This window comes from Panthera leo, chromosome C2 (assembly GCF_018350215.1).
Source record: "Panthera leo isolate Ple1 chromosome C2, P.leo_Ple1_pat1.1, whole genome shotgun sequence".
Lineage (NCBI taxonomy): Eukaryota > Metazoa > Chordata > Mammalia > Carnivora > Felidae > Panthera > Panthera leo.
In genome coordinates, this window is record NC_056687.1 from 72,177,484 (window position 1) to 72,204,590 (window position 27,107).

General features: G+C 45.4%; 4 protein-coding genes across 9 annotated transcripts in view; 2 read left to right on the plus strand and 2 right to left on the minus strand.

Moving 5' to 3' along the window:
* Window positions 1–4,285, plus strand: part of SENP5 (SUMO specific peptidase 5) — a 48,712-nt gene extending 44,427 nt beyond the window's left edge. For 4 of the 5 annotated variants that reach the window (XM_042903737.1, XM_042903736.1, XM_042903741.1 and 1 more), the window contains exons 8-10: window positions 607–690; window positions 2,529–2,579; window positions 3,362–4,285. In XM_042903737.1, coding sequence (XP_042759671.1) covers window positions 607–690; window positions 2,529–2,579; window positions 3,362–3,472 — 246 coding nt within the window. In that variant the 3' untranslated portion in view covers window positions 3,473–4,285. The remainder of the gene's footprint in view (window positions 1–606; window positions 691–2,528; window positions 2,580–3,361) is intronic. The other variant, XM_042903739.1, reaches the window with a different exon arrangement.
* Window positions 1–17,383, minus strand: part of NCBP2 (nuclear cap binding protein subunit 2) — a 33,799-nt gene extending 16,416 nt beyond the window's left edge. Inside the window, exons 1-4 of one of the 2 annotated variants that reach the window (XM_042903743.1) lie at window positions 17,031–17,383; window positions 11,772–11,953; window positions 8,756–8,894; window positions 8,172–8,239 (exon numbers count right to left, since the gene is read on the minus strand). In XM_042903743.1, coding sequence (XP_042759677.1) covers window positions 8,172–8,239; window positions 8,756–8,894; window positions 11,772–11,953; window positions 17,031–17,108 — 467 coding nt within the window. In that variant the 5' untranslated portion in view covers window positions 17,109–17,383. Of the gene's footprint in view, window positions 1–6,876; window positions 8,240–8,755; window positions 8,895–11,771; window positions 11,954–17,030 lie in introns of those variants that run through there. The other variant, XM_042903742.1, reaches the window with a different exon arrangement.
* On the plus strand, window positions 17,293–18,068 carry NCBP2AS2 (NCBP2 antisense 2 (head to head)). The gene has a single exon (XM_042903744.1). It carries the CDS (start codon window positions 17,338–17,340, stop codon window positions 17,635–17,637), a length of 300 nt encoding a protein of 99 aa, XP_042759678.1. The 5' UTR covers window positions 17,293–17,337; the 3' UTR covers window positions 17,638–18,068.
* Window positions 18,069–20,695: 2,627 nt separating this feature from the next.
* On the minus strand, window positions 20,696–26,613 carry PIGZ (phosphatidylinositol glycan anchor biosynthesis class Z). The gene is given in 3 exon segments (XM_042903387.1): window positions 20,696–23,512; window positions 26,402–26,528; window positions 26,530–26,613. Coding segments are annotated over 3 exon segments (1,779 nt in total). The 3' UTR covers window positions 20,696–21,944.
* Window positions 26,614–27,107: the final 494 nt, after the last annotated feature.

Below are 27,107 nucleotides of genomic sequence, written 5' to 3' on the forward strand. Positions count from 1 at the left end.
GACTTCACCTTTAGAAGTGATGCACAGAAGTAGAGGGCATAAGGGAATATTTGAAACTCTGATAGGCTTCATCTTGGTAGAAGCTTCAGCAGTGGACTCAACTGTATTTAGTATCCAGAATGGGTTTCAGTAGAACTTTCTAGAAACTGCAAGATACCTTTATCTGCAGCCCTCAAAATAGAGTATATCTAAGGCTGGAATGTTTTTCATTTAGTTTCAATTATTGATTTCTGCCATGGGTTCCTTCTTTGTATTGAACATTGGCAGTAATCAGGTCTTTTTTTTTTGTCTTCCCAATATTTAAATGTCAAATTCAGCAAGTTGGCTGCTGGAAAAGGCTGACCATCTTACAAAAACTTCTAATTAAAACATACAGTGGTATCCACAGCCTAAATGCATACCTGAGTATAGAAGGCCTGAGTCCTTCTTAACACTATGAAATGAAAGTCAGAAATAAAGTTCCACCTTTTAAACTCTTGAGTGCAGACTTTGCCCAGTGGTGGGGCCACAGCCTCCTCCTCCTTTGCTTCTATCTGCTGTGAGCAGGTTCCATTTTTCACCAACTGATGGAACACAGCATCTGTGTTGTGGTTTCTTTTTAACCAGAATATAAGAAAGTATTTGCTGACTGAAGCCAGAGAAAAAAATAGACCTGAATTTCTTCAGGGTTGGCAGACTGCTGTTACAAAGGTAAGTATGTGATAAAAATGAAAACCCAGGCATGTCAAGGGGATGGAATTATCCTTAGGGGTGGGTGTCTTTAAAAGCATTTGAAGACTGGTGATGGAGATACCAGTAAGAGTCTGGAGGCTGCAGGGAGGCAGCTTAGAATAAACCTGTGTAGTATTGATCAACTAGCTACTTAGTTTCCCAGTGCTTCTGGAGAAAAACTTAGTCATTTCATCAATGGGGCAGCTGCTAATGATATGGTTGTTATATTGGAAAAAAGGGAAAGGAAAACAGAACTTTTTCTTTTGATGGCACCTGCCTCTTACTTCCAGATGACCCACATAGACCCAGAGAAATGCTGAAGTGACTATTTGGATCCACTAAGGGAGCAAGTGCACTGGGCTTCTTACCAGGCATCTGGGGAAGACAGTGGCTTGAAGGTTTCAGTATGAAAGCAGCACTGTGTTTGTCCTATATGCACTCATGCTGTCTATGGGGCAGAGTGCTCAGGCAGGTCTTCTCATCACTGTCACAGATACCAGCATCTTACATTTTATGGTCACTGCTTTATTGTTTTCAGAGTGTTTTTGCATGTGTGATCTCATTTGATCCTTACAGCCTATGAGGTAGGCAGGTCATTTAGGGATGGGCATCCTCTTTATTTTGTAGATGGGAAAACTGAAGCCTAGGTGTCACCTAGGCCATCGGAACTACTGATAGAGTTGGGTCCTTGAACTTAGGTCTAGATCACTGAGCACAGTCTTAAAGAGGCAGAGTCTTGGGGTGCCTGGGTGGCTCAGTCGGTTAAGCATCCCGACTCTTGGTTGAAGCTTAGGTCATGATCTCAGTTTCGTGAGTTCAGGCCCCATGTTGGGCTCTGACCTGGCAGCTGGAAGCCTGCTTGAGATGTTCTTTCTCCCTCTCTCTGCCCTTCCCCCACTTGCACTGTGTCTGTCTCTCTCAAAACAAACCTATTAAAAAAAAAAAGGCAGAGTCTTGAAACAAACTTTAAGCCAAACCCAAGGGAACCAGACTTATTTGTTCATCCTTGAACTACACCAAATGCTAAGGTTTAAACCTAGGCTTAAGTTTTCTTTTAATAAGCTAGTCTTTTAGTTGAAACCGGAATTGAACTTGTAAATTTTGAAAATTACCCAACTAGAATATCTAGGTATTCCAAATTTAGTCAACATCCTTCACATTTCCCCTTTAGGCAGAATACATAATTAGTTCTTTGGGAAACATACTGCTCTTTTTTAGTTTTTAAATAATTTAAGTGTTTGTTTTTAAGAGAGTATGCAAGAAGGAGAGGAGCAGAGAAGGGGGGACAGAGGATCCGAAGCGGGCTCTGCGCTGACAGCAGAGAGCCTGATGTGAGACTTGAACTCACAAACCGTGAGATCATGATCTGAGCCAAAATTACTTAGCCGACTGACCCACCCAGGCACCCCAACATACTGCTTACCTTCATTTCTTTCAAAGAGTGACAGATGAAACGTGAAGACTACTAAGCAGGATTTTTAGTACATATTCAGAGTCCAGGTGTATGCTTTCTGATCCACAATTCCATTTTGATTCCATTGTCAGTAATCTGATAGCAAAACTATCCAAATCAAGTTTTAAAACAGGGTTTTGATTTCCTATTTCTCATATTTAGCCGAAGGTTCTATACATTTGGTTGCTAGCTCTTTTGATGCCTCTGTAAAATCACACACTTTAAATACCAGAGATCTATACTAGTACACCAGCTGTCCTGGACAGACAAGTTTCTTTTACTTATTTTTCCATAAAAACAAATTTTCCTATCGGAAGATGAGTACTTGGTCTTATTTTAATGATCATTTTGTTTTTCTCTTTAGTGTATTCCACAACAGAAAAATGACAGTGACTGTGGAGTCTTTGTGCTCCAGGTAAAGAAATCTGTTTATCCAGAATTTGGAATGTGTGAATTAAATTTGTTGGGTTTAGAAAGGAGAGATGGGAGCCCCTGTTGTTATGTACCTGGCATTAGGCACAGGTACCCGAATATCTCCTCCTCTGGTGTACATGTCTTATCAGAGGTTAGGCACACTAGAGACTGGTCTGAATCTGTCTGTATCGTAGACCCTTGGCATTTGCAGAATTAACTACTTTTTTTTTTTTTTTTTTAACCTTTGGCAAGTGGTCTTTAACCACAGAACAAAATTAATTACATTTTAAATAAGGGCCACATTGAAAAACTGCTTTCTCATGCTGTGGGTTCCCTTAGTGGTCTAAAAGGATTAATGAAAATTTTGTCATACATTACATTTACGAAGAAATTGTGTATAACCCATGAATTTATAGAGATTTGCAAAGATCATGGAAGATGGGCTCATTCCTTTGACTCATGAATGTCTGGGGTTTGTAAGCAAACCGAAGTTCTCACTTAAAAGACCACTTTAGGTGGAGTGGCAGTCTCAGCAGGTAGCACCTTGGAAAGAGTTGGAGCCTCTTCATCAATTTCTGTTTCTCACAGTGTTGTTTGGGGGAGAGAGGGGAGACCCCCAACCATATACTTACCTGGAAAGTTGACTATATAATTTGGAGGCAAATGTTTCAAAACAATGTTTTTACAACGAGTTTAAACTTTAAAATGCCACCTTAGGCCCCATTCTGTTAGGTCTGCATCAAAGCTCCATATGCCATTTAAGTGTTTCTGGGACCTTTGCAGTACTGCAAGTGCCTCGCCTTAGAGCAGCCTTTCCAGTTTTCCCAAGAGGACATGCCCCGAGTGCGGAAGAGGATTTACAAGGAGCTGTGTGAGTGCCGGCTCATGGACTGAAACTCAGCAGGACTCTGGAAGGTCTGACCAAGTTGAAGCAGATGGTTTGTTACTTGAATCTCCAAACACTTATTTGAATTTTTACAGATATTTCAGATCAGTGGTGTTGGGCCACTATTGTTACCTCAAATTTGTTTTTTGCCCTATTCATTTCTCTAGCTACCGTGTACTATTTTTTAATGTTCAGTTTGGTTTCATTTTTAATTTTATGGATTCCGTGTTTCCCCCATATTTAATATTTATTATCCAAACGCATGCATATAGACAGAGCATGCAGTGCAGAGTATTAAAAAAAAAGCCTAGTAGATTTGGTGCAGCTTTTGAAATTTACTTAGACGTGAACTGAATACAGGTTTAAAATTTAATCCCAGAACCTAAAAGTGCAGGATGTTTTTGATACAACATAACTTTGAGAAGGATCGTTGTTCCCTGGGGTGTAAAGGGTAGCTAGGAGTGGTGGTTTTGACAAACCCAGTCCTGTTTAACCTGCTGCACCTTTCATGGACTTCCTTCTCCAGATGAGTCTTGCAGAGTGAATTGCATTCCTTTTGAAAGGGTGAGAAGTGGCCAAAACCTGACTGGTGTGTTCTATTTAGACAAGCACACTTATAAGTGCAGTGCCTACTTTGGGAGGAGTTGATTCAAGACAACAGCTTTTTTTTGGGGGGTGGGGGGGGAGGGGTCCAGTTATTTTAACACATGAGAAAATTTCAATCTTGGCTTTAAGAATTACAACAAATGCCTAAATCTTATAAAGGCTTTTGCTGGAACACTGAATTCTCTGGATTTATTAAAAAACATTAATATCCATCAGACTAGTAGTCAACCACATGAGAATTCAGCCTTTCCAAGAGTAATTTACAAGTTGTCACTACCCTTGTGTTGTCTAAGATGTGACAAATACCTTTCTATTTCAATGGTGTTTAAATATTAATCTTCAGAACTAAAGACTGACCAGGTCTTTTGCAGATGGGTGGGGAGAAGAGGAAAAGTAGTAAGACTTGCTTGCACAGGAGCACAGCAGATGTTACTAGACTTTTTTTGCTCCTACCTCTTTAGTGATCTCAGCAGCATGCAGGGCTCCCTCAGTTGGCCTCTTGTTGACCAACCCTGAGACTCCAGAGCTGGAGTCCTTTTTTCACTTCTATCAACCTCGTCTTCTGGGGAAAAGCAGAAGCAACCCTGTCCTAATACTTCGCTGCATTAGGATTAAAGTAATGGATCTTGCATCTTTATTCTAGCCTTTTGTGATATTTGAAAAGAAAGGAAACGAGGAAAGATGCATGTTAAACTACTCAATTACCTTTTCTGAACTGGGGCAGAAAAAACAACAGAGGTGTGTGTAAGCACCTCAGAAGCTTACACCAAATACCAGGTAAATGACAGAAGATACTTGGATTTATGCCTGGTTAGGTGTGGGGTGTTGGAAATAAAAAGCTAAAACGTGCAGTTAAACTTGGCCGTGAGGTAAGGTTTCCAGCAGTTGAAGGTAGAGTCAGAACATGTTTACACGCAGGGTTCCCATCCCCTGACATTCCAAGCACCAACACCAGTGTTTACATTGTAAAGAGCCCCAGCATTCTCCACACTCCTCTAGACTTCGTGTAAAACCAGGTCAGTATTTCTTACTGTGCTTCAGGTCGCTAAAAGGACTGAGATCAGAGGCACTTTATGCTGCTACAGTTAGGCTTGTGTTGTCAGCATTTGCAAAGATGACAATTTAAAGTGAGGAAGAGATCCTGAGGTTTTCTGACATTAGCTAATTATGCAAACATGAGATTTTTTTCAAATCTGCATGTAAGACATTTGCCTAATGGGAGAAGGGGGCAGTTATGCAGTGGCCAGTAACTAGGCTGTGGATTCACAGTGTTTTATACTTTAGAGCTCCATCTCACCTCCTCACTGACAACCAGGCACGTAGAAGAGGCAGAACTGTGTTCTGAATCTTTAATGCTCAAAAGTGGAGTTGCCGGTTTCCTCCAGTCTGAGAAACAGTCACCTCCTCGGCGCTGAGGCAAGCAGGGGTGCTCAGAGGTAACTACAGTAAGCTGTCCAAGTCCCGCTTCCCTTTCACTTCCAGCTTCATAGGGCACCTTGAGGTGCACTGTCAAGCTTGCTTTTGCCTAAATGTCAGATGTTTTAAGTATGGTTCAAAATGTTCTTCTATTCGTGAAACTCAGTTTTAGCATACAGAGTTGCTTTTCCCCCTTGTGATTAGGTGTAAACCTCTATTAGCCCAAACCCTACATCAGAGGGGCCTCTGTCCTGATGTTTGCAATAATTGCTTCTTTGCAACAAAGACATTTTTTAAATATAGTCTGGGCTGCTGGTGGAAGAGACAGGCATTGTTTTATTGTCACTAGCTTGGCACTGAATTGTTTGGGTGTCCACAAAGTGGGCAGACCTTATGCTTTTGAGGTTGAGTGCAGGCCTTGTACAAACTAAAAGCTGCTTATGATGTGCCTTCAAGCTGCCCGGTCCATCAGCAAATTACTAGTCTGTTGTTTATTTCCAGTGATTTGTCCTTATGTTAAATCTGTAGCCATGAATGTGGATTTAATTCAACTTTTAGTTCTCTTAAGAAGAAAGGGAACCTCTTAAGGAAGGGAAAAGAAGCAGTTGCTGCCAATATCCCCACTTTCTGGCTTTGCATTATATTTTCTACTTCTGAGTGACACTGTCATCTTGGAGTCACGGTTGGAACAAAACAACAGCCCTGACTAGTGGAAGAGCTGCCCTTTTTCTTTGCAGTAGTGTTCACTGCTTCCCCGGGTGAGAAGGGCTGACTGGGAGAGCTCTGGGTGGATCAGACCCTTCACACGAGAAAAAGTATGTTAATAATAAATAGTGTGAATTGAATATACTGACTACCTGCTCTGTTTAATTATGTTAAGAAACCAAACTAATCAACAGTTGTAAAGCACCTACTTCTATTATGTGCGAGGCTCTGCCTCCTGGCCTATAGATAATTAAGACCTAGGGAATATACCGTCAGAGAAATGCAAATTGTATTTGGGTGTTACAAAAACAGGCCTAGATAAGCTGTTCACTTAAATGGTACCTTTGGACAGAAAAAGAATTTATTTAAAGATTGTGATCATGTAAAATTACTCAAACCTTCTAGCAAAAATATTTTTTTGAAAAATAAACTAAATGCCTTTATAAACGTGTGTTCTCTTGTACTGAATAACATGTACTGTTTGGGAGAGTGACGCTCTTGTCACGACAAAGCCCATTTATGAACAGTGACCAGTGTAAGCTCTAAGCAGCTGACCCAACAGTGTCCAACAGAATTTTCTGCAGTGACGGCAATGTTCATATTTGCATGCACTACAACAGCCGCTACCCCCATGTGACTCACGAGCTCGCTATTAGACATGTAAATTCTGCACATTACTCAAATATTCCAGAGGAAGAGTTCCAGTGTCTCTCTTTATAGGTGATGGGCAGAGATGATAACTTGGTTCAACAATTCAAAAAGGAGCCACTGTCTGTGGAAATCTGAGTTACGTTTTACTACAACATTATAAAATACATTAATTCAAAGTACAGCGTAAAAGAAATATTTCAAATGAAGAGTGTTATGTCTTCATTAAACATCTGCAAATTATGCACTTACAGCTAGTCATAGCTCTTAATCCAAGTAATCAACTTGAACTTAATGAGAGAACCTATACTTTAATATGAAAGATGTTCCTATTAAGGTACTTCAACTCTCACAAACCTTAGAAGTTAGGAGATACTTTGTTGATAGATGAGAAAGTTTCACTTATATGTCAGGGAAAATTATTTAGACTAACAGTTATATTAGAGAAATCAACTTATGCCTTATGAATACAAAATAAATTTTGTAGACTCCCTTCTCTAAGCACAATTAAGGAAAAAACAAGACAGACTTCAATATGAGAACTAGCCAAAACACATTTCCTGAGGGAAGCAATTCTGATTGTTCTTGTTTTGTGTTCTCTTGATCTTCAAGCCCTTTTTAAACCCAGTCCATTCCTAACATCATTCTGAAAACAAATCAGTCTGATGCATAAACCCTTCTGTAGCTCTAAGTAAAACACATCTTTTGAAAAATGTATAAAATAATAAATACTCAAGTCTTAATACATATAGTATATAAGCTGGTGGTATCCCCTGGCTTACAGTCTAAGGCTTACTTTTGCTCCAACAATTTAGGAAGTTGCCCTGACTCCTAAATTTGCCTTTAGAGATTAGAACTCAACCCAGAAACAAATGTAGTTGTCAGACTTCTAAACAGAACAAAGCTGTACAACATAGCAAAGCCCCATTTATTACATTTTATCTCCTGCAAACCTAATTTTTAATAATTCCAGGCCCCAATGTAGACTGTGATCGTACTATCCATTTAAAAATTTTTCCATCTTCCTAAAAGAAGTGTGGTGTTTGGGGCTGACAGATCAACATCATAGATCGAATCTGTTGCCATGGAACACAAATTCTGACCTGGTAACCTGACACATGGCCAAGATTGTAAGACTACAGATTTAAAGGCATTCTTTTGGATTCTGTCCTTTAATAGTTTTCAAAGGAAAACCAGGAAAAGGCTTCCAGCTCAGAAGAGACCTTGATCAAAGCATGGTACAAGTGGACAGGTTTGTAGACCTTGGGTAATGAATGGCAAATTGAACAGGCCAAAGGACTGAGTTTTCACGATGGGGCTCTCACCACTCACTGGTTTTGGGCCAGTTTTCCATAGCCTCCTCTCCCAGCGTCATAGTCCTGACGATACTCATCTCGTACCTTAATTGGAAAGAACACAAGTTACATTATAGAGAAGATTGGGGTAGCAAATAAAGTAAGTTCTACACCCAACGTGGGGCTTGAACTCACAACCAAGACCAAGAATTACATCTCTACTGACTGAGCCAGCCAAGTGCCCCTACTAACAGTTTTTTACCAAACATTATGCTCATACTCTTTCACCAGCATTCAAAAGTAGCATACTCCAAAGATTACTCAAGTTAGGCTATTTTTTAAAATAAAAACTTAGAACTTATTTCAGTGCATTTTCCTTTTGTTCTAGACACTTGCAGGTACAAAATATCTAGGCCCTGGCAGAAGTCCAATAATGGTTGCTTGTGAAAATGTATACAATCTATAATTTACCAATCCTAATGGGTAGTTTTCAGATTCCCTTTAAGCGAGGGTTATAGGCACAAAGTTATTTTCTACAAGAGCAAACACAAACTGATAAAATCTTGTCACTAGGACTGAAATCCCAGGCAAACCCTGAGCCAAGAGAACCTTCCTGCATACCTGGCCCCCAGATCGCCCACGGCCATACTGCCTGCCCTCCTTAAAGCCTGCGTCCCAGTCTGTGCGAATGATCCGGTCATCCAGACGAGTTCCATTTATGTACCTCATGGCATTTTCTGCATCTGCTCTTGAATAGTATCTTAAGTGGAAGTATTAAGGAACACTATATAGCATTTCTCCAAACATTTTTAGAAATACAGGAAACATCTAAATGAAGCTGAGATAAGAAAGAATACAAAAACAAATCCAACCAAATAGATTTCAGAGACAGTAATCTGGCTTGCACAAGCTTGTTTGAGGTTGGTCCAAAAGCACTAACAGGGTCAACTAAGATTTATCCAGGGCTACTGACAGATTTCCTGGAGAATCTTGCTGATAATGATTTGGTCCCACTGTCCCCATATTTTGGTTTGTAAAGTATAAATATGTTCAGTGCAGGTTTGGATCACAAACTGCACACTTCTTATCCAAAGAAACAAAAGCATCCAAATCTGAAACTGTATATTCAACAACCTTAATAAAAAAGAGATTACAGTGCATATGGAATTGCCATTGCATTTCATTAGAAGGAAAGACTCTATCAGGTTAGTTGTTTCCAAATCTATTTAATTAGGTCTACTAAATCTATCTTTGGAGTGGTATTACAAAAAAAAAAAAAAATCTCCAGGGACACTTGGATGGCTCAAACATCCAACTCTTGATTTCAGCTCAGTTCATGATTTCATGGATCGTGAGTTCAAGGCCCACGTGGGGCTCCATGCTGAGAGTTGGGGAGCCTTCTTGGGATTCTCTCTCTTGCTCTCTGCTCTTCCCCTGCTCATGCACATGCTCTCTCAAACTAAATTAACATTAAAAATCTACATATTAAAAAAACCTCCATAAGCAATTATGATCATTGGCTGGGTTCAGGGAAATGCTGATCTAGATTTTTTCCCATGTCTTTTTTTTTTTTTTTTTTTTAAGGCTTATTTTGAGAGAGCGAGCAAAAACATGCACAAGCAGGGAAGGGGCAGAGAAAGGGAGAGAGGAAGAGAGAATCCCAAGCAGACTCTGCACTGTCAACATAGAGCCCGAAGCTGGGTTCAGTCTCACAAGCCACAAGATCATGACCTGAGCAGTCAGATGCTTAACCGACTGAGTCACCCAGGCGCCCCTTTCCCTCTATGTCTTTAATTACACAGGTAAGGAAGCACTTGCAGAAATTCCAGTGTCCAACACCTACACTGCTGGCACAGAAGAGGCATTCAATAACTTTTTTGCTGAATGACATGAGAAAAGGGCAAACTGAGAGAAACCACTGTCCACAGCAGCCTTTCCTTTGGGTATTTGCTATTATGATTGTGAATCTCTGACCTACAAGACAGATGCAAAAGCCAAGACAGACTGATTATTAACTATAAGGTAGATTTTCTTTGCTTTTTGTGTTCTCATTGTTCTCCCTGTGAAGAGGCAGATATAAAATCTGAGCACTCTTGTCCTCTGTGACTGACAGGAGAATGGAAGAAGCTTGCAGAGCCTAGAAATCAAATACCAAAATCACAAGTTTGGAATAGGTTAAGTAGGGCTTCCATTTCAAGCTGACAGAGTGAGCATATTCCTCATTTCCTTCTCAAGACCCAATTAAAATGACAGAAAAGATACACCCAAAGAACAGAAAAGGCCATCAGGAAACCAGAGATTCAACAAAAGCTGATGGAAGACTGCTGATGAATGAAAGTCACAGTTTGAAATATTCTTGAAGAAGCTTAAAGGAGACAGCAAACACATGAGGCTCTTACAAGTGTGAGACAGCAAACGGTTTAATTAAAGGTCTATATGTGGGAAGACGACCCAGTAGCAGGAAGGCATTTAATCCTAGGCAAATAAAAAGAGAGTGACAGAATTCTGAACAAATTGGAGGAACTAGGGTTAGGGCAGTGTCTTTGAAGTTATTATGACAAAATAAAATCCCTTTCATACTAGCATTTGGGAAACCCACACATCCCAAAGGCAAGGCAGAAACTTGAGAGAGAAGATCTGCTGGGGTCTACAAAGTTAGCCTTAGCCTTTCCCTGATTATGATCAGAAACCTAGGGATCACCAGACATTTAAGGAAAATTTACAGCATAAATACAACCTGCCAAAAAGAAAAAAGAAATGGTAATCTGGGACACAAAAAAAAGTTTTTAAAAACACGCTGTTAGATCAAGTCTGGGAAATTTCTCAGAATATATAAAGCAAAATGACCAAATACGAAAATATTGGGGAAAAACCCCCCAAATGATAAATCCAGGAAGTCCAACATTTATACAATTTCCAGAGAAGTAAATTGTTTGGTTTTGACCTATAAAATCAAGTTCTATATATCTACATAATGAAATATTGTACAGCCATTAAAAAAGAGGTACACCTACATATGCTAACATAAAACAATCTCTAAGGTAGAGGGCAAAAATTAGTGCATGCAGTATGCTACTACATATCCACAGGATCACTTCTGGAAAGATACCCAAGAGACTGGTAACAGTCTCTAGGTTTAGAATAGTACAGAGGTTTTCACTATACCCTTTGAACTTTTGGTCAGCTTTTGGTCCGCTTTCCACCCCCACCCCGCCCCCATTTTGAGTAGTCTTCACGCCCACTGTGGGCATGTAGCCCAACATGGGGCTTGAACTCACTACCCTGAACTCAAGACCTGAGCTGAGATCAAGAGTTGGACACAACCGAGCCACCCAGGTGCCCCCGCTTTGGACTTTTGTAAATATCACGAGCATATACTGTCAACAGATTGTTTCTTAAAGAATCAGTTATAAACAAAAGCATGGATTTCAGAACAGGATGTAAATGTTACCAGCTTTCACAATTCAAGAGTGTAGACACATTGGACAGGAAGTTAAGAGGGAGATGAAGGAAGAAGGAGAGGTTAAGTACAGGGATGCTAATTAGTGGATGGCCTCACTCAATTTTTCAACAGGTGACTAGCCACTCTAGGCCCACCCTCATCCAATAGCTTATGCCAGACACATAGGAAGGATACTCCACAAAGCAGAACCCACATGCTGTCTTCTTCATCTTATCCAGGCCCATAATGATTTTCTTTATGTCGCCACTTTTACTGAAAAGTTCATAGATTTGTTCTTCAGTTGTGTAAAAGGAAAGATTTCCAACATACAACGTACAGCTCTTCTTCAGTAATTTTTCCTGTTCTTCATTGTCACCCTGGAATTTCAAATAGAGAAAAAGTTAAGCAACACAATCTAAGAAGAGTCCTGCTTAAACAGTATTCAAAGTATGGCAATTAGTTCTGATTTGGGAATCAGCTTCTTTCTCATCATCCCAGTCTACCACAAATTCCTTGCCAAAAGGAGAGAGGGGAGAGGGAGGGAGGGAGGGAGGGAGAGAGAGAGGGAGGGAGGGAGAGGGAGGGAGGGAGAGGGAGGGAGGGAGGGGGAGAGGGGGGGAGAGGGGAGGAGAGGGAGGGAGGGAGGGGGGAGAGAGAGAGAAAGACAGGTGTTCACATTCTAGGAGGCACATCTGCAGGTCCAGACTGCTTCTAGGAGACAGCCACAACTTGAGTCATGTTGCACGTAGCCCTCCTTCTGTAACACACTGCTCCCAATGGCATGCCTTTTCCGTGCACACTCCATATCCTCAGCATTAGATCCTTCTCTCATTGTTCAAGTTTAATACACTAGAAAGGTCTTTTTTGTAGTGAAAAATAAATGCATTTTCAGACAGGTATCCCTTATAATACTCTCCTAGAGAAGAGATGGTTTACATGCTCATAGATTTTTCTGAGTTTAGGAGAAAATGTAATAATCACTAAAAACAAGTGCTTATGTTCTTGACAGCCTTCCTAATTTGGAAGACAGGATGAAGCCAGAGACAGAAACATAACTGGCCTTCAGCCAACACACTTCACAATACTTGGGACTCATCATGGGCTAGATCTAGTATTTTATATGCCGGCATAGAAACTAGTTGGCCATCTTGGATCTCCTCTTCTAGCCTCCACAATGGGCAGGACAGATGCTGACTAAATAGAAGCCCTACCCACTGACCTGCTCTCAGGCTCTCAAGTTAGGGCTCTAACACCAACCATACAGTGGTATTCCAGTTTGGAAAGTGGCTGGGTAGATCCACACTCAGGCCCCCAGAGCACTTTCCCAAGAGGCCTCCCTTCTTCACTTACTACTCTCTATATAATGTTGATCCAGCTTCCTTCACTCTAATAAGACTTTGCATTGTTGGTCTCTGAATGCTTTGTAGCACAGTGGTCACTCAGACTAACAGATCTCATGTGATCACGTTCAGTGGTAGAACAGAGGAAAAGACAAACCATCTGAACTCACATCAAGGGGAAAATGATGAGATAAATTATGGTACACCAATAAATATAAAACTATGCAGCCCCAAGAAAAAAGTAGAACCACATGCAGCGATAAGGAACATCTCCAAGATAGCACACTGAAAAAAGGTACAGAACAATGTGAAGGGTATGCTCCAAATTATTACTGTTTTTAATGTTTACTTATTTTTGAGAGAGAGAAGGACAGAGGATCCCAAGCTCTGCTTGCTGACAGCAGCAAGCTTGATGCCGGGCTCAAACCCATGAAACCACAAGATTCCAACCTGAGCTCAAGTTGGAGACTCAATGGACTGAGCCACCTAGATGCTCCCAAATTATTATTTTTTTAAGTATGAATATACATAGATCTCATACACAAGAAACAGGTATATCTTCCTCCAGTGACCACAGGCCAGAGACTTCCACCTATGAATCGCATTTAATTCTCAGAACAGAATGAGGTAGGTCCTTTTGAAAGAGAGTGTGTGTGAGCAGGGGAAGGTCAGAGAGGGGCAGAGCGAGAGAGAGTGAGCACGTGCATGCAAGAGAGAAATCCCATGCAGGCTCTGAGCTGACAGTAAGGCTCAAACTCAGGAAGTGTTAGATCATGACCTGAAACCAAGAGTTGGACACTTAACCAACTGAGCCACCCAGGTATCCCGAAGTAGGTCCTGTTTTATTATCCTATTTTACACCTGAGAAAAGACAGTTAAGTAATTTATTCAAGGTCATACAGCTACTCAGTAGTTGCAGCTGGAATCCAAACCCAGTCTTAGCCCCAATCCCATACTTCCTTAAAAAGTACACAGGACAATAAATAAACATTTAAAAAAAAAAAAAAAAGTACACAGGACAAGTCATTCTACATTAAAAACAAGTTTTCGGGGCAGTCAGTTAAGCGTCAGATAGATTAACGTGGCTCTATCAGTTAAGCGTCTCAGGTGGCTCAGTCAGTTAAGCGTCTGACTTCATTTCAGGTCATGGTCTCACAGTTTGTGAGTTCAAGCCCCGTGTCAGGCTCTGTGCTGACAGCTCAGAACCTGGAGCCTGCTTCAGATTCTGTGTCTCCCTCTCTCTCTGCCCCTCCCCCACTCACACTCTGTCTCTCTCAAAAATAAGAAACATTAAAAAATTAAAAATAAAAAAAGAGAGAGAGAGACAGAGACAGAGTGAGCAGGGAAGGGCAGAGAGACAGAGACAGAATCCAAAGTAGGCTCCAAGCTTTGAGCTGTCAGCACAAAGCCTGATGTGGGGCTTGAACTCGTGAACCACGAGATCATGACCTGAGCTGAAGTTGGTCACTTAACCGACTGAGCCACCCCAGCACCCCTTTTAAAAATATGCCTGGGTGGCTCAGTCCGTTAAGCATCCAACTTCAGCTCAGGTCATGATCTCACGGTTTGTGAGTTGGAGCCCCACATCGGGTTCTGTGCTGACAACTCATGAGCCTGGAGCCTGCTTTGGATTCTGTGTCTCCCTCTCTCTCTGTCTGCCCCTCTCCCGCTCCAAGTTTCTTTCTCTCTCAAGAATAAACATCAATTTTATTTATTTATGTTTGTTTGTTTGATTTATTGCTTGCATGCAAGAGTGGGGGAAGAGCAGCAAGAGAGGGAGAGAGAATCTCAAGCAGGCTCTGCGCTAACAGTGCTCTAACTCACGCAGGACTTGAACCCACAAACTGAGATCATGACCTGAGCTGAAATCAAGAGTTGGATATTCAACCAACCGGGCAACCCCGGTGCCCTGAGTTTTCAGAGCTTTGGAATGAGGCATTAGATAAAGTAGATTCACCTTATTTGTATCACTGCTGTTACTGATTTATTAAAATTACCAGGAGGCCTTTTCTTTTTTTAATTCTACTTTTCTCACACATGTAAGGAATCCAAACAAATAGCCTATTCCAAACAAACAGCTACAGCTTAAGACAACTGTGGTGTAAGTACTTACTTAAGGAATATTCATGTGGGTTCCATTCAGGGAACACCAGAAATTCCTCATGATAGTATCTTACTACTATCTGAATAAAGTTACAGGTCCCTCAGACCACACAGATGAATAACAGAAAAAGTTGAAACTTTTCACAGTTTTAATCTCATAGGATACCTGAAATTCAAGATGGTTATGATGCAGGGAACTTTCTAAAGCAACAAGAACTGTAAAAGTGATAGAAGTGAAAATCTTGCTTGGCATATAGTAAGCATTTAAAAACGGCTGGCTTGGGGCGCCTGGGTGGTGCAGTCGGTTAAACGTCCGACTTCACCCAGGTCACGATCTCGCGGTCCGTGAGTTCGAGCCCCGCGTCAGGCTCTGGGCTGATGGCTCGGAGCCTGGAGCCTGTTTCCGATTCTGTGTCTCCCTCTCTCTCTGACCCTCCCCCGTTCATGCTCTGTCTCTCTCTGTCCCCAAAATAAATAAAAAACGTTGAAAAAAAAAAAAAACAAAAAAAAACGGCTGGCTTAGTGAATGAATTTAAGATCATCCTCAATTTGGCCTCAAAATTTCCTTTTCCCTACCCTACTAACACATTTTTGCATTCTCCCATGCCCACCCTCTTCTCATGTTTTATTTATTTTTGAGGAGACAGAATGCAAGGGGGTGGGGGAGACTGAGAGGAGGGAGATGGAGAGAGAGGGGGAAGGTGAGAGAGAGAAAGGGAGAGATGGAGGGGGAGAGGGGGAGGAGAGAGGCGGGAGGAAGAGAGAGAAATCTGAAACAGTCTCCAGGTTCCGAGCGGTCAGCACAGAGCCTGATGCAGGGCGAAGTTGGAGGCTTAACCGCCTAAACCAGCCAGGTACCCCTGCCCACATTCTTCTGAAAACACGTCCCTCCTTTCCTGTCACAAGCGGTCTTCCTTTTCTGAATCTTCACAGGATTCCCTTATCCTCGCCATTTCTGCTCTAGATTATGATTACTTGCCACTATTTACAATCCCTATTAGAAGATTATAAACTCTAAGGGTACGGAAACAATATTCCCTCTCCCTCTAGCACTTAGCAGTTTCGGCAACAGCACTCGATAAAAGTTTACGAAATAACCAGTGGTTGATGAGTGTTGCTCCACTTCAACACTGCCTCTGCTGATACTCAACAGCCTACCTTGAATATTTGCAGCCTTTCCTTTTCCCACAAACTAAAACCTCCCTCTTCTGAAACCCAGCAGTTCTCTGATCTGGACACCTAGACACTTAAAAGTGCCTAGCTGGGATGGTCCACCTTCCCACTCCGAGGGCTCCTTAAGGTTGGAGACAAGGCTGAACTTTGTGTCTCCCAGCCCACTGCGCAGAACTTTGTAGGACCAATCTACTGTGCCAAGGAAGGAAAGGGCCACAACGACAAAAAGCTGATCTAACTTAAAATAAAAAAGCACTTAGGGGCACCTGGGTGGCTCAGTCAGTTGAGCTTCCCACTCTTGATTTCAGCTCAGGTCATGATCCCAGGGTCACGGGATGGAGCCCCGCACTAGGCTCCCCGCTGGGCAGGGAGACCGCTTGGGATTCTTGCCCTCTCTCTCCCCCTCTGCAACTCTTCCCCGCTTCTGCTCCCTCTCTAAAAATTAAAAAAGTAATAAAAAGTCCCAGTACCTGGGTCAGGAAAGCGCCCCTCCATACTCCCTCCAGGTGTCAAAAGGACACCTTTTGCCCCTCATATCACAAAGTCACCTTCCCAGGCCATTGCCTGTGAAAACGCAAGCCACCGTTACTACTGCCGCTGGAACCCCTCTGCAGGGAGCAGCTGCAAGGGAAAGGAAAATAAGCCTCAAATTCTCTATGAGATAAAGGCATTCAGTGGTATCTAAACGCCCTTTCAGCATCCGTTCCCCAGGAGGCACCGGGCCTCATTTCGCTTTTCGGGAAACCAAAGAATGGAAAACGACACAATGAGACAACAGTAAGCCGATTCTGGGCGTTCTGGCCCTGGGCCTTCCTTCTCGCGGCCCGGCCTCCCTCACCCGGAAGTGCTGGTCCCGGTACTGGCTCAGCTCCACGTAGGAGTCGCTGCGCAGCGCCTTCAGAAGGCCGCCGGACATAGTGCAGAGAGGTAGACGAAAACGCCGCCACTCAGGGATCAACGAGGCAGCCGCGGCGGCGGCGGAAGCGGAAACGCGCTGAAGCGGCCGCAGAAGGTGGATATCCTATGGACCAATCCCAGCGCGGTAGTGTCGTCACGGGGCGGGGCGGGCGCAGACGTGGTCCGTTTTTGGGAGTCGTCGGTCGGAAGCAAGAGCTGTGGCCTCTCGGTTCCGGGTCGCTCCGAGAATGGTTCTTCGGCGGCTCTTGGCCGCGCTGCTCTACAGCCCGCAGCTGGTGGAGCGTCTGTCGGAGTCTAAGCCCATCCGGCGTGCGGCGCAGCTCACAGCCTTCGCACTGCTGCAGGCCCAGCTCCGCGGCCAGGACGCAGCCCGGCGCGTTCGAGCCCTCGCGGCTGGGCCCGCGGGTTCCCTAGGTCGCCGCGCTGCCCGCTTCAAAGACACCTTCACTCAGGAGCTGCGCCGCGGCCTCCGGGACCGCCCGGGGTCACCCCCGGGTAGCCAGAGGGGCCCAGGCGCAAACCCCTAAATCCACGTGGGCCCGATCAAGGTCACCGGCTTTCCTTTCTGGCTCGACACAGGCCTCGGCGGTAAGGAGTCACCGTGGGCACTGTGCACGGCTTCGAATTCTGACTCAGATTGTCGGCCTTCTGGGGTTCCATTCATCAGGGAGCCCAGGCCAAACCGACATCCCCGGTGAAGCCCTGTGATCCGACTGGACAATGTGAAGAAAGCCCCGAAGCCTGACAGAAGCAGATAGGCTGGGCCCTGATGTACCGTGTACAGGGAGCTATGAACCAAACCACAGCCGAAAGAGTGCCCTCTGCTAATGGGACTAAAACTCGTGCTAGATGCTGCTACCTCTGCACTCACAGAGCAGCGCGCTACTTCCAGGGGGGAGCATGGATGGAAGGACAAACCTGCAGCTGCCCAAATCCTCTGATTAAATGGATGAGCTGAGTAATGATGTGAGTGTGGTACTTCTCTGGCAAGATGGGCTAGGGTTCCTGGGGACTATGGGCCCATGGTAATACTAGTTAACGCATTTTGAATGCTTATTCTGTGCTGGCACTTGATAATTGCACTCCGTGTGGATTACCTCACACTTTACAACCACTTTCATATGAGGCAGTGTAGGTTACATCTTTACAGAGTGGGATGTGAATACATGAGTTTGATTCCAGGGCCTAAGTCCTTAGTTACAAATCTCTGCAGCATTTACCCTGGCCTTCAATGCCTGCCTTCACGCCAGGACCTCCTTCCTCCAGAAGTCACCACTGGGCGTTAGGACCACTGCCTACCATGGAACAAGCTGCCTGGATTCCTAGTCCCAGTTTTAGAGAGTTTGGGATACAATCAAGACAATGGCCCAGTTAATGGACCCGTGATTAGGAAATCCATGGTATACAGAAATGTCTTGTCATCTGAGGCTTCTGACTGAATTTCTGATTGCCTCTAGTTAGGCTCCACAGCTAATCATGCAATCTAGGGAATTTGAAGCCACAGGAGATGCTTTTAGGCTGGTGACCAGCAAGAATTTATATTTTGGCCTTTTTTTATAGTCACAGAGAGGGAGCTGGATATGGCCAGAGACCTCCCATGGGGATGGAGAAGCTAAAGTAGCTTTCCTAATGTTCATACTTCTGATTTGATATCCCATCAGAGGTGCTGCTATTTAATCCTCTCTGCGGCCAGAAGTTCCACTGTCCTGATGACCAAAGTCCTGATTTGGCATCCTACCCCCTGTCCTATCAAAGGACAAGTCCTCCCAGACCAGAGACAACTCTGGATTCTTCTTTGAGGCTGTCAATGAGGAGCCTGAAGACCTTGTTCCTTCTACTGCCTTTCTGCCTCATTGGTCTCAATCTCACTCATTTGTCTCGATCTCAGAGCAGCAGAACATTAGCAGTCTCCAGCTGGATCCCCTACCCTCAACACAGGTCAGCACACTCAGTGGTAGGTCTTTTTCCAGACTGGCAGACAGCAAAAGGAAGCATTGTAGGAAGCCATGAAGCTACTAGACAAACTGGCCATTTTGGTAAGAAAGGGAAAAAAAGCAAGAGAGGGGGACAGTTGTTTATTTCTCATGGAAGAAGTGTATAAGAAGTAAGTTCCCTCCATTTTTGTAGAGGAAGTCCAAGCAGAGAGAGAGAAAACAAGAGTCCTTTCTATTCTAGTGACAGGTGATTTAAAAGGCGAAAGATTTATGCGATCTGAAGAGAAACCAGAGTATAGTGACAGGTGATTTAGATGCCTCCGCACTTCATTGGAGAAGCCTCCAGGGATTGTAGTCACTGGCTTGCCATCCCACCAGTTACCCTATGACTAAAGAAACAGACCAAATTCTTCCCACCATTCCCAGTGGCAATAATCTTCCAGCATGCCTTTCAAGCTCTAAGTTCTGCCAGAAAGTGAAGTAGGAAGCAACTCCTCCTGCTATCCTGCAGGGCAATTCTGATTCAACCCTTGATGCCACATAGACCTAGATATGAGTACCTTTTTTTTTAAGTGGATTTTTTTATTTAAGTTTATTTGTTTTGAGAGAGACAGAGACAGCATGAGCGGGAGAGGGGCAGAGAGGGAGAGAGAGAGAAAGAATCCCAAGCAGGCTTTGCACTGTCATCCCAGAGCGCTGTGTGGGGCTCAAAATCATGAAACTGTGAGATCATGACCTGAGCCGAAACCGAGAGTCAGACGCTTAACCAACTGAGCCACCCATGTGCCTCTAGATACCAGCACTTTATGGACAACTATATTAGAAGTCAGACCGTTAACCATCTACATGGACTGCTATGCCAACAGTTCCTCCAGGGAATTCTGAGACTGTGGACCCAACTCAGGGAAGATGCAAAAATCCCAAGAAGTCCAAAGGAGTTTGGGACCCTAGAGTCTGGAGTGTCTCCAAGGTGGCACTTGGGCTGCAAAGTAAGCAGATAAGTGCCAGAGATGATGTTAGGCACTAAGGATAGGAAGACACATCAGAGGTTCATAGAAACATAAACCACAATGGTGGATACTATAGAATTTAAATGAAGGGATACTATAGAATTTAAAGGAGGGAAATGTCCAGTAGTTTGCTAGAGCCAACTTCCACTGGATCCTGAGAGCACATCTTTGGCATTTCCTCCCAACTTGGAGTTCAGTAACATCATTTTGGTAGTTTGAAATCAGCCAAGGCGGGAGTATTTATACCACAAAAATTGGCAAATACTACAAACTGGGGCTTTTTTGCCCCCAGAGAATGGGTTGGTAAACATTTACTAGCATCTACTGACTTTCCTCTTCCTCAGGGTTGGAGTCATGAGGAGGGTGTGGCACTAAAATGAGCAGGAGTCCCAGGGCAGCATGACTGAAAGGGCTGTAGGTTCAAGATGACCCAAGCTTTGGGCACCTCAGTGGCTCAATCATTAAGCATCTTACTTCAGGTCAGGTCATGACCTTGTTCATGAGCTCCACTTTGGGTGAGCCCCACTTCTCTCTCTTTTCCTCTCTCTCTCTCTCTGCCCCTCCTGGGATCCTCTCCACCTCCCCACCCCACCCCCCGCTCTCAAAAAAAAAAAAAAAAAAAAAAAAAAAAAGGTATGACCCAAGCCTTAGCCAGCAGAAGACAGGACTAGAAAAATGCCCAGGTTTGGTCTCCTGCTCTGTACTGGTTTCCAGCTCACTGATTTCTGTGGCCTGGGTGCCTCTTATGAGCTGGTAGAGCCTTGAGCAGGGAGAATGAGGACAGGTTTAGTGCCAGAGCTCCTCGCGTTCCCAGTGGATGGGTACAGGTGCCTTTAGATGTGGAGAGCATCGTGCGTGGGGCTATGATGGCTTCTACCAGAGCAGGTGTTGGTTTGGCATGGGGTTTGCTCTTCATCCTGTGAAGAGGTTTCAGACAGGGGCTATGAGCTTAGAGAGTGACCAGACCACTTTTAAGAAGTCTCTGGTAGCATCAGATTGCTCTCAAGTGCAACCAGCTATTAACAGCGTTGTGTGTTCTCCATTCCCACTCAGGTGGGCTGAGGAAGGACAATGGTCTTTAAAGGGTAAGCTGTCCTACCACCTCTCTCATGGACAGGAGTAGAAGAAGGTGGGGAGAAAAGTTCCAGAACTACTTGTCTCGGTAATAACAAAACGCTGAGACAGCAGGCATCAGAGTGCCCTTAAATATACCGCCAGTCTATGCTTAATGAGCTTTGGGAGAGATATGCATATTTAGCCAGGGGACATGTGCTGCAGACCAAGGCATGCCATAGTGTCAGCTGGCAGAAACCTCAGAGATCCCCTCATCCATTGTACAGATTGGGAACTGAGGCTAGGTGAGGGGGAGGGGCTTTCTTAAGATCACACAGCCAGTGAGTGGCAGGCAAACCAGGGACTAGAACTCTGGTCTCCAGAGTCTGAACTACCTGGTCTTTCTACATCACCACACTGCCTCCTTCCCAGGCATCTAGGAAGCCAGAGGGTTATCAGGACAGCAGGAAGTAAGGCATCCTGGAAGGTTTGAGAGAGGTCATTCAGGAATGTCATTAGCAGATCTCTCTTTTCATAACCAGGTGCTATTACATGTCACAACACCACAGCGGCTAGAAGAAACAGCAGGAACAGACATTAGGCGCCATTGGTTACACCAGTGGTTGGTTCTTTGGGGACTTTCGCATCAGGATTGTGACTGGTCAGATCTTTGGTCTTTAAGGGGAAAAAGGTGCCAGCTTACCCCGAAGGTAGAGCAGCCAAAGCCTATGCACAGGAGAAGCAGTGGTGGGAATTCTGGAAGGGAAAGGAAAGGAAGAGAATCAGGGCTCTGTCCCAGCCCAGCTACCCACATAGAAGGTGGAATGGTGCCTTCACCTATGGCTGCATCTTAGGCAGTGACTTTTCTGTCACGTTGTCAGGCTTTTCCCCCAGTTCCAAGATGTGAAGGCTGAGATGGTCCCTCCAAGCCCCACTCAACAGAGAGGACAGGGCTGGCGGGTCTTCCAGGGTCAAGTGGGGAAACAGGAGTGCCTCACTCTTGAGAGGGAAATGGCACTTCTCCATGGCAGGCCTGGTGGTGCCAGGAGTCACCACAAAAAGGCGGCAGACCCACGGCCCACCAGCCACCTGGCAGGCTGGTTGTCTGGTGAAGTTGTTCAGGGCTCGGCACAGGACCCAGTCCTCCGTCCCACCCATGTCCACCACCTCCACAGCTGAGCCCAGGCCCGGGAGGTGCAGGAGGTGCCGGGGGGGCATGTAGGTGTGGGTGAAGAGGAGTGTGTAGTGGGTAGGCATGCTTGGGAGCACGGGTGCGTGAACCACCTGCTCCAGGTGCTCCAGGCCAGGCACCAGGCCTCCCTGGTGCAGGCAGCCGAAGAAGAGGGCGCCCAGGCTGTTGAAGAGGACCAGGGTGCCTTTGCAGGGCACAGATTGGGCCTGTGGACTGCAAAGCAGGACTAGGGGGACCAGGAGTGGGATCAGGAACCTAGCCTCCTGGTGGCTAAAGGCAGACAGCAGGGCCAGAGGCATGAAGTAGAGGAGCAGGAGGCAAGGCCTGGGGCTGGACAGCAGGCTCCAGCCACCCAGAGCCCGCGGGAAGCCCGTTCGTGCAAAGGCCTGGAGGCAGGCTTGCAGCTGTTGCCACGCAGCCTGCAGGGCCCGGGCATGCAGCATCCCAAAGAGCAGGAAACCGTTGACGGCCAGGTGAGTCAGCCGCATGTGTGTGCCATGCCTCGCCAGGTTTTGAGGATCCAGGTTGTAGTACAAGAAGTTGGCGGGTGTCAGAACAAGGGTAGTGGATCTAGATGGACTGGAGAAATACCAGCTGTCCACAGCCACAAACACCGCTGCCACGAGGGTTGCCCCTGGGAGCAGCTCCAGGGCTTCCTTCGTCAGTGACTTGAAGCCAGGGTTTGTGGCTCCACAAATGCTCCAGAGGAAGAGCGGGACCAGAGCAAAGGCCAGAAACGTGGGCCGGTTGAAGAAGCCGGCAGCCACGACGCCCCCGAGAAGCCAGCTGTGCCACCAGGGGCCTGGAGCAGGCTTCTTGGGTGTGGGGCTCCAAGCTAACCGGGGGGACACCAGCACCAGCAGCCAGGCAAAGAGCAGTCCCTCGATGGTGTTGGAGAAGGTCCTTGTGTAGAAGACCAGAGTGACGTAGGAACCAGACAGCAGGACCAGGGCGTTCCAGCGCTCTGCCCCCCACAGCGGGGCCAGGTGGTACACGGCCATGTCCAGAGCAAAGGAGAGGGCAGTGAGGAGGAGCCGGGGTCCTACCAGCAGCACGTAGCCGCTCACCGGGCCCGGCCATGGCCCCCACTGTTCCCAGAGCCTGAGCAGCCAGAAGGCAGAGCCGGAGGTCAGCAGTGGGAAGACCACCGTGCGGCAGGAGCTGGTGGGGTGAAACTCCCATGGCCGTGCAGCTTCTATACCCAGGATGTCCTCTGCGGACAGAGAAGTGGAGATGAGCCAGGTCCAAGCTCAGGGCACGTGGGAGACAAAATTCTAGGATGGCCCCGAGATTTTCCCAGCCGCTAGTGAACATGGCCTGCACGATCCCTGGGACTCTGAAGATGGTGGCTGTCACTCCTGTGGTTAGGTTATGTCACAGAGGATGGCTGACCATTAGACAGGGGGTAACCCCGTGTGGGCCCGACGTAACCACACGAGCCTTTTGAAAGCAAAGAGTTTTCTCAGCTGGTGGTGGAAGAGGACATCAGAGAATCAAACCATGGGGATTTGGTGCACCACTGCTGGCTCAAAGGTGGAGGGCCCCTGGCAGGGAATGTGGGTGGCCTCCAGTTCCATAGCGGCAAATTTGTCCAACTGACAAGAATGAGCCTCGAAGCAGATTTCCCCCCAGAGCTTCCAGACAAGATCTCAGCCTGGCCCAGACCTTGATTTCAGACTTGTGACATGCTGAGCGGAGAGCCCCTACCTGACTTCTGATTTATAGAACCATGATTTATTAAGCAGCAACAGAAATGAACATAGGGAGCTCAGCCCTTCCGAGATCCCCCTGTGAAGGGGGCAGGAGGAACCATGCCTGGGAAGCGAGGGGACACTGTGCCCTGGGCAGGGTGTGGGGAGAGCAGGGGGAGGCTCCAGTCACAGAGTGCTAAAGCCTCCAACATCAGAGTCAAAAACCCGTCTCTGTGATGATGGTTGTCATCTAGGACAGGCATGTGAGACAGGGGAAGGAAACGAGCGGTTGTGGTTATGGTCAGAAGTGACTTCAGTGTTGCCTATGATACTTAAGATTTTTAGAAGAAAAATGTATTCAAGCAGTACTTATGTAATTAACCTGCTTGCTCCCCGGGGCTGGTCTGTGCCCCTGTGCCCCAGTGTCCCAGAGTTCTGAGGGGTGGGTGAGGGAAACCAACTCTTAATTTCTGCATCTCAGCTCCAAGCCCCACAATATCTCATGCCTGATTAACACTGCTGGCTGTTTAGGGCTCTTTGCTTCTCCTACTTATTTTACTTATTCCTATGGCCTCTTGGCTGTTTTCTCTTTCTACGTCAGAAGGTGAAAGGGAAACAGAAAATCTAGGATCAGATCAACCTGGCTGCTTTTTTTTAGTGGCCACGTTTTTAAAAAGTGTGGAAAAGACTGGACATTTCACCTTAAGAAATGAATCCACCTGTTAAGCCCTATGACAGAGATAGATGCATGCCTCCCCAATATCCATCCATTCCCTCCCTCTTTCCTTTCTTCTCTCCTTCCTTCCCTCCCTCCCTTCTTTCTTCCTTCCCTCCCTCCTTCCTTCATCTCTTTAGTTGGGCACATATCTGACCACATATAGTTGGTCAGATATAAAGAGTATTTTTCAGGGGCACTCGGCTGGCTTAGTCAGTGGAGCATGTGACTCTTGATCTTGTGGTTGTAAGTTTGAGTCCCACAATGGGTGCAGAGATTACTTAAAAATAAAATCTTTATGGGGGGCCTGGGTGGCTCAGTCAGTTGGGCATCCAACTCTTGGTTTCGGCTCAGGTTATGGTCTCACAGTTCGTGGGTTCAAGCCCCACCTCAGGCTCCATGCTGATATTCAGAGCCTGCTTGGGACTCTCTCTCTCTCTCTGCCACTCCCCTGCTCTCTCTCTCAAAATAAATAAACAAACAAACTTTAAAACATAAAATAAAATCTTTAGGGGCACCTGGGTGGCTCAGTCAGTTAAGCATCCAACTTCACCTCAGATCATGATCTCATAGTCCATGAGTTGGAGCCCTGTGTTGGGCTCTGTGCTGGCAGCTCAGAGCCTGGAGCTTGCTCGGGATTCCATGTCTCCCTCTCTCTCTGCACCTGATCCACTCAAGCTCTGCCTCTCTTTCTCAAAATTAATACATTAAAAAAAATTTTAAGGGACGCTTGGGTGGCTCAGTCGGTTGGGCGTCCGACTTTGGCTCAGGTCATGATCTCACAGTTCGTGGGTTCGAGCCCCGCATCGGGCTCTGTGCTGACAGCTCAGAGCCTGGAGCCTGCTTCAGATTCTGTGCCTCCCTCTCTCTCTGACCCTCCCCCGTTCATGCTCTGTCTCTCTCTGTCTCAAAAATAAATAAACATTAAAAAAAAATTAAAAAAAATTTTTTTAATTAAAAAAATAAAATAAAATAAAATCTTAAAAAAAAAGACTATTTTTCAGCATCCTTTGCAACTGGGTGTGGTCGTGTAATACATCCTGACCAATGGCATGGAAATGAGCAAAAAGTATGTGACATTCAAAATATGTCCATTAAAGAGAGCAGGCATGCCCATCTCCTTTCCAATAGCTGGAAAGACTTGATTTTAGACTTGATGGCTGGAGCTCAAGCAGCCATCTTGAACCATGAGAAAGAAGCCATGTGCCCACAGCATCTGAAAAGCCTCAAGGTCTCTGGCAACCATCCTCATGATGTGTCCTACACCACCCAGCAGATACATTCTAACAAGTGAGCATTCCAGGCCTGGATTCCCTCAGCCCTTATATGAACCCAGAGAAGAAAAGTTTCATGATCTCAGACCACATCCTGTGTAAGTTTCCCTAAGCATCTGGGAAGCCCAACTCTAAAATCTCTCCACTGAATAGTACAAAACTGCTTTCATTCAGAATAACCTGTGCTATTGGTCCAAGCAGGAAAACATCAGAGGCTGGCATTTTCTTAGTATCATCCAGAAAATCAATGTCACCAGTCAGGGAGGAGATGCGAAATCCCCACTCCCAAGTTCTCACTCCAGAGAGGCTCATGGAATTACTACTCGTCCACACAGACATGTTTCTCCCTCCCCACTGAATATCCAATCAGCAATAGTCCAGACTCTGTGGCAACTTATCCTAACCGCACACAGGGAGCTTACCCGCCATGACCTCAGGTGACTGGAAGAACTCATCTGGGTGCACATAGCCCGTCTGCGGAAGGAGACACCACAGCAGACGGAGCAGGCTGAGGCTGCCCCACAGGGCCCTGAGTGCCATCTTCAGGTCAAACTTGCTGCCAAGACACTGGGCCAAGAGCCTAGAATGGCTTCTCAGTTGCTCCAGACGCAATTCTGGTTCCACAGATCTGCATCTGCTGACAATAGCGTTTGTTAGTTATAAGGTAAATTATGATACGTCCAATTGCCTGGACAAACTCAAAATGGGTTTGCATACAATAAAAATGTTAATAATAGCTGCTATTTACTAAGTGCCCGTTAAGTAGTAGGAACTTAACACCCGTATCTCATTTTGTCCTTTCTACATTTCGGGGCAGTGGGTCTTATTATCTCCATTTTACATATAGGGAAAGTGAGACCTCTATTGAATGACGTGGTCACTGCTAACCATATTTGTTAAGAGTCTATCTGCAAATAGGATCTGCAGACCCTCCAAATATGGTTCTCACAGCCCCATCCTGTTCACCAGCTCCTGTCCACGGGCACGGCAGCCTGTCTCTTGCCCATGTGAAAACTGTCGGAACCTCAATGCATTCCATCCATTTCCCTGCAAACATAAAATCTATTTGACCCCATTGTCTCCAGTCACTCCCTCCAACCTTCACACACCCTGAAATTGACCTTTCGG